The sequence below is a fragment of the Pseudorca crassidens genome, chromosome 8, assembly GCF_039906515.1.
Source record: "Pseudorca crassidens isolate mPseCra1 chromosome 8, mPseCra1.hap1, whole genome shotgun sequence".
Classification (NCBI taxonomy): domain Eukaryota; kingdom Metazoa; phylum Chordata; class Mammalia; order Artiodactyla; family Delphinidae; genus Pseudorca; species Pseudorca crassidens.
Genome location: NC_090303.1, coordinates 18,810,701 through 18,817,693, shown reverse-complemented (window position 1 = coordinate 18,817,693; position 6,993 = coordinate 18,810,701). Strand labels below are relative to the sequence as shown.

General features: G+C 36.2%; 1 protein-coding gene and 1 long non-coding RNA gene across 2 annotated transcripts in view; one reads left to right on the top strand and one right to left on the bottom strand.

The window, feature by feature from the left end:
* Positions 1-989: 989 nt before the first annotated feature.
* Positions 990-6,993, bottom strand: part of NAMPT (nicotinamide phosphoribosyltransferase) — a 37,073-nt gene continuing 31,069 nt past the window's right edge. Inside the window, exon 11 of the mRNA XM_067745958.1 lies at positions 990-3,938. Within this exon, the coding sequence (XP_067602059.1) occupies positions 3,828-3,938 (111 nt within the window). The 3' untranslated portion in view covers positions 990-3,827. The remainder of the gene's footprint in view (positions 3,939-6,993) is intronic.
* The window catches only part of LOC137228883 (uncharacterized), a 33,178-nt gene continuing 30,273 nt past the window's right edge, over positions 4,089-6,993 (top strand). The window contains exon 1 of the long non-coding RNA XR_010945396.1: positions 4,089-4,720. This is a non-coding gene — a long non-coding RNA (uncharacterized lncRNA). The remainder of the gene's footprint in view (positions 4,721-6,993) is intronic.

Below are 6,993 nucleotides of genomic sequence, written 5' to 3'. Positions count from 1 at the left end.
CACTTCTCCCTTTTTCCTGGGTCCTTCTCAGAGATAAAGCAGTACCTAAAAAGGGAAAGGGAGACACACTGTTGCCTCATTCTCTCCTCCTTCACACTTCCAACATTTGGGAGCTGTGCAAAGGGTAGCTTCTTTCTGACATCTACCTCCTCTACTACCTGGAAGGGCATGTCTCTAAGCTGCCAGTTATTTCCAGGAGGTCAAATCCAATAGATGCTTTCAAATCCCTCACTCTACTTGATTTCTCAGCAGTATTCAACACCTGTGCGCAAAAAAAAAAAGCCCTTCCCTGGGCTTCCATGACTTTCCTCCTCCTGGTTTTCCTTTCATTTCTTTAGCTACTGCTTGTCAGTCTCCTTTGCCTGCTGATCTGCCACTTAAAACTTTTGAGAGTGCCTATGGTGTTGCCCTGGGCCCTCTCTTCTTATAGCAGAGATCCGCACATTTTTTTTCCTTTAAAGGGCCATATAATAAATTATTCTAGGCTTTGCAGGCCATAAGGTCTGTCACAACCACTCAACTCTGCCACTGTGACATGAAAGCAGCCATGAACAATAGTTTAACTAATCGACATGGCTCTGTTCCAATAAAACTTTATTTACAAAAACAGATGGTGGGTTGGATTTGGCCTATAGCCTGTGGTTTCCCATGCCATACTCTATACTCTGCCTAGAGAAGCATCCTCTCTTGAGTCTCCAATGACCATCTATACATCACATTCATATCCAAATCAGTATCTCCAGCTACCTAAAATCCACATTTAAATGTCTCAAAGGCATCTCAAATCTTACCTGAGGAATTGTGCTCTTTGCCCCCAAATCTGATCTTCCTCCAGTGTCCTTAGTAAAAGGCACTGCCATAGAGTGCACAAGGCAGAAAGTAAGGCATCCTAGATGTTTCTCCCTCTTTCATTCTCTAATTCTTTGAACTGGAAGAATACCTAAAAAAGGTAACTCTGTAAATGCCATTATTTGAAGCACACAGTCAAATTTAACATTTCACTAATAGAGCTAAACTTTATTTCCATGTTTATTACATGTTTATCTTTGATGTTGAATACATATTAGATTGATTTAACATACAACTTGGGAGAAAAGCTGACATTCTCCATTAGATGGGTTAAAAAGGAATGTAAAACTACAAAATACTCGTTTAAGTTTGAATTCTAAATTATGGCAAACAGAACAATAATTACCTTGCCATTTTTCTCTTTCTAGTTTCCAAGATGGATTTCATTATAAAATGTTTTTCATGACAATTTATTTCAAGAAAGGAAATAAGGGATAATCATTAAAACCATTTTACTTTAAGTATAGAGTACAAATAAAGAGTCTTAACGCAGAACTCCTATCTCCTATTTAAAATACAAATAATACTTCAGGATATTATGAACTGAGGGGGACTGACTGTTGTAAACTGCAAATCTAATGACTTGAGCAAACCCACACATGCCATTTGCTTTTGTCTGCAAGAGTCAGGCTAATTTAAGGGTGACACAACAGAGTCCTATTTGATATCCATGTCACCCAGTTTCTACTCAGAATGGGGATGGCCAAATACTAAGTGCTTACGTGATGGAGATTCAGGATTCATCAATTCCAAGTGGCTAAGAGCTAACAGAGTTAATCATTCCATCCCCCAATCTATGGCCATGTACAAATGTACAGATTTTAGCATTCACTGAAAGTTTTAAAATAAAACTCCTCTAGCTACTCTGAAACGGCTGAAATTCAGTGTATAAAGACTGTTATCTGCAGTATAATTGCAGTGTTTCAGCAAAATCAAAATTATGGGTGGTTATCAAAGTTGTTATTGGTAATAGTTTCTTTTTCTTCTCTATAAGCCCCTTAGCATATTTTGTGAAGAAAGGTGTGTTCTTAATACTCCTACTCTTTACTTAGATTTAAAAAATAATAAATCAGCTTAAAATTATTTTCTACCAGGGATTACAGGATGAAAACTCTTACTAGAAGTGTGAATGATGCCTACTGTTCTCATTAGACAGGTGTTTAGAATCATCTGCAAAATCCCATATTCTTCTTAATAATGCATATAAAAGATGTTTAATAAAGATAACTCGCTTCTAATTAGATTACTCTAGTGATAAAATATTTTCTCATGTAACTGTTTAGGCCAAATGATTTATGGCTTTTCCATTTTTAAAATTTCACTTTTAATGTCATGTTGTTAAAGCTTTTCTAAATACTCTTCTAATATCAGGTTCTTAAATGAGAAAAGACAAAAGAGCGAAAAACTCCGTCTCAAGGCACACTCCTTTTCTTACAACAGGGTTGACACACTTTTCTGTAAAGGGCCAGATAATAAACATTTCAGGCTTTGGGGGTCACAGGGTCACTACTGCAATGACTCAAGTTCTGCTGTTCTTGTGAGAAAGCAGCCATAGACAATATGTATTTATAGAAAGAGTAGTCCGAATTTGGCCTGCAGGCCACAGCTGGCCAATCTCTGCCGTAGAACAGAAAGGACATCTAAAACATCCTGGTCTCTAGTCCAATGTGATGACTGACTCAGAATCTAGCAGTTTAATCACTCTAGAACACGTTGACGTTGAACACCGAATTTAGCCAACTTTCCGCTTCTGGTTCGGATTATTCAAACTCATGTCATCATGCTTTTCATTTGGGATAATTTATCTTCATTTAAGAACTTGCCTGAGCATTATTTATTGAGGGATTCAGTTTAAAGTTAATAAATGATGTCCATAAAATTGAATATCCAATTTAATTTTTGAAAAAAATGAAAAATATAACAGAATCAAAACATTAAAAATAAGTACACTCACTACCCATTCCAGTAATTCATTTAAGTCATATCAACTATAGAATAGGAAAAATAAATTCAGAAGTGTAATTACTTTAAAATACACTGCTTCCATTTCTGTCAATATTTTACATTTATGTATATATTCTAGAGTGTAAGCAGAAATTCTCTCTAAAAATCTCCTTAAAATCTTGAGGTGCATATTAGAGCCACAGGCATTATCTGACATATAAAATTGCAGTACAGGCCTTTCAAATTTGGCATTTCACTGGTACAATACAATGACCAACGTGTATAATCACTGTACAGTGCCTAGACATTCCAGTAAGAACCATTATTTCCTTTAATGTAGAATGATTAATACATATTCTACAAGGGGCAGTGAGGTTTAGTAATTCTATTGGGTATGTCCTGACATAATTTTCAAATTGTACAATAAAACAAACAGCTTTGTTAAGGCCATGTTTTATTTGCTGATTAATGGACAAAAGGCAATGTAATTTATTTTCAAGTATTTTCTTGAAAGTCTGTGCTCATAAAAATCATGAAAAGTTGGAAAGACTGTTAAATCACTGAAACTTTAAATATATCTTACACAATCTTGTTTGTACAAAAATACAAGTTAAATATAAACATAAAGCAATCATGATAATTTTATGCAAATCTGTTTTATGTGATCTTCAGTTATATATAAAAGTTTCTTGGTTCTGTTTGTGAAAAGATCAATACCAGATTGAATTACTATCTATTGGCAAAGGGCCCTAAAAAGCTTACTTTAGCAATTATCTTTTACATGGTTAAGAGCATTTCCTAATTTGAGATCACCTAAACACTGGAAAAAAGAAAAAATGAAAAGGGCAGTATGTCCATAAACCAACAAATAATGTGGCTGAAATGTATCATAAAACACAAAGAAACCCCACACATCTGTACAATAAACATTATGTATTACATACACACACAGGTGTATACGTGTGTGCATGCACGTAAACACACACACACGCACACGCAGGCACGCACACACATACCCAGTCATAAAACAAAGCTTAATGAGGTGTTGCTTCCAGTTCGATATTCAGCTGTGCATTTTTTCTTACTTCATCAAATGAATAGCTTTTTGTCACCTTCCCATTCTTGAAGACAGTATGGAGAAGATCCTGCACAAATATAACAATATTAAAGTTTAATGATATTAGACTATCAAAATTCTTAAGTAATGCTTTGATGAATGAGGTTAGTTAAATACACAGAGATGTTGATATTGTTCAAATTATGAAATGATTTTATTCACAAAGAATGCTGGTAGAGCAGGCATGATCTAAAATGGGATGTAGAGATATTTAACTTTTATGGAAAGGAATGATCTGCGTAGTACATTCTTAAAACAGTTTTCCTTAAAGGAAAAATGAAAAAACCTAGTTGACCCATCTCTTTTTTTTCAGGTGGAAGATGCTTACTGCTTTGGTTGCCCAGAAGAACTATGGCTGTCACTGATAAGCATGACTGACAGATCAGCAAGGAAAGCCTGCCAGACCTTCCCTCGTTCCTAGCCAAGACTCAACACCGATTAAACTTCTCAATTTGGAATTTACTAAACTTTCTAATCACGAGTTTTGGCCTTAAAGAAGCAAGCAAGCAAATAAAGCCAACACTGAAAACAAGCAACCAAACCCAGAACAGAAGCATAAATTGATTTCTTGACTAATGCACAGCCACTGATTTTAAAAACTCTGTGTATATTCCGGAAGTCACTGATACGTGTAATCCATTTGATCCACACAAGGATAAAACAAAGACCAACTAAGAGAATTAGGACTAAATTCCCTTTCGAGTCTGGTAAAGCCATCCCTGTCTCACTAAGGAATTATCTGCCTCTAGTTTTTCCTGAAAAATCCACAGAAGTAATCTACTATGCCGAAGTTTTCCATCTCATCGGAAGGTGAGGAGCATACAACGTTATCTAACATTTTTGTCATTATGTTGTTTCCTTTTTATCCTATGTTTTATTTTTTATTTAAAATTTTTTTTATTGAGGTATAGTTGATTTACAATATTAGTTTCAGGTGTACAACATAATTATTTATTATTTTTAGATTATAATCCACTTAAAGTTATTATAAAATATTGGCTATATTCCCTGTGATGTACAGTATGTGTAGTTTCTTTTTTTCTTTTTTCTTTCTTTTTTTTTTTTTTTTTTTGCGGTACGTGGGCCTCTCACTGTTGTGGCCTCTCCCGTCACGGAGCACAGGCTCCGGACGCGCAGGCTCAGCGGCCATGGCTCACGGGCCCAGCCGCTCCGCGGCATGTGGGATCCTCCCGGACCGGGGCACAAACCCGTGTCCCCTGCCTCGGCAGGCGGACTCTCAACCACTGTGCCACCAGGGAAGCCCATGTAGCTTATTTATTTTATACACAGTAGTTTGTACCTCTTACTCCCCTACCCTGCCCCTCCTCGCTTCCCTCTCCCCACTGGTAAACACTAATTTGTTGTCTGTATCTGTAAGACTGTTTTTGTTTTGTTATATTCATTTGTTTTATTTTTTAGTTTCCACATACAAGTAATAACATACAGTATTTGTCTTTCTCTGTCTGACTTATTTCATATAGCATAATACCCTCCAGGTCTATCCATGTTGTTGCAAATGGCAAAATTTCCTTTTTTTTTAATGGCTGAGTAATATTCCATTGTATATATGTGCCACATTTTCTTTATCCATTCATCTGTTGATGGACACTTAGGTTGCTTCTGTATCTTGGCTATTGTAAAGAATGCTGCTGTGAACATTGGGGTGTATATAGGTTTCAAATTAATGTTTTCATTTTCTTTGAATATATACCCATGAGTGGCATTGCTGGGTCGTATGCAACTCTATTTTTAGTTTTTTGAGGAATCTCCATACTGTCCTCCCTAGTGGCTGTATCAGTTTACACTCCCACCAACAGTGTAAGAGGGTTCTCTTTTCTCCACACCCTCTCCAGCATTTGTTATTTGTAGACTTTTTGATGATGGCCATTTATTCTGACAGGTGTGAGGTGAAACCTCATTGTGGTTTTGATGTGCATTTCTCTAATAATTAGCAATGCTGAGCATCTTTTCATGTGCCTGTTAGCCATCTGGATGTCTTCTGTGAAAAAAAGTCTGTTCAGTCCTTCTGCCCATTTTTAGATTGGATTGGTTTTTTGGATATTACGTTACATTAGCTTTTTGGATATTTTGGATATTAACCCCTCGCTGGTCATATCATTTGTAAATATTTTTCCCATCAATGTAGGCTGTCTTTTTGTTTCATTGACGGTTTCCTTTGCTGTGCCAAAACTTTTAATTAGGCCCCATTTGTTTATTTTTGCTTTTATTTCTTTTGCCTTGGGAGACTAAGAAAATACTACTATGATTTTTGTGAGAGTGCTTCGCCTATGTTCTTTTCTAGGAGTTTCACGGTATCATGTCTTACATTTAGGCTCATTACTGCTTTTGACACATTTTGTATCTTTTTTGTTTTGTGTATCCCTGAACTACTTATAGGTGATTTGACTGTTTGTCTTTTAAACTTCCTTAGTATATGCTTGATTTGCTACCTTTACTATATAACTGCCATTACTGATGAGGTATTTCCTTTTGTAATTATCATGTTTACTCCTATTAACATTTCTTATAAAGCTGGCTTGGTGATGCTGAACCTTTAGCTTTTGGTTGTCTGTAAAACTTTTGATATCTTCAAATCTGAATGAAAACCTTGCCAGGTAGAGAGTATTCTTGGTTGTAGGTTTCACCCTGTCATCACTTTAAATATATTGTGCCATCCCTCTGGCCAGCAGACTTTCTGCTGAAAAGTCAGATTATACAGCCTTATTAGAGTTCCCTTGTAAGTTGTTGCTTTTCCCTTGCTGCTTTTAACAATCTAATTACAGTCTTTCTTGGTGTGGTCCTCTTTGGATTTGATCCTTTTGGGGCTCTCTGTGCTTCCCCTTCCCAGGTTAGGGAAGTTTTCAGCTACTGTGTCTTCAAATATGTTCTCTGCCCCTTTCTCTCTCTTCCTTCTGGGACTACTACAATGCAAATGTTAGTTGCTTGATGTTGTACTAGAGGTGTCTTAAACTGTTCTCATTTTTTAAAATTCTTTATTCTCTTTAGCTTAAGTGATTTCCACTACTTTGTCTTCCAGTTCACTGATCCATTCCTCTGTATCATTTCATCTGTTGATTCCTTCT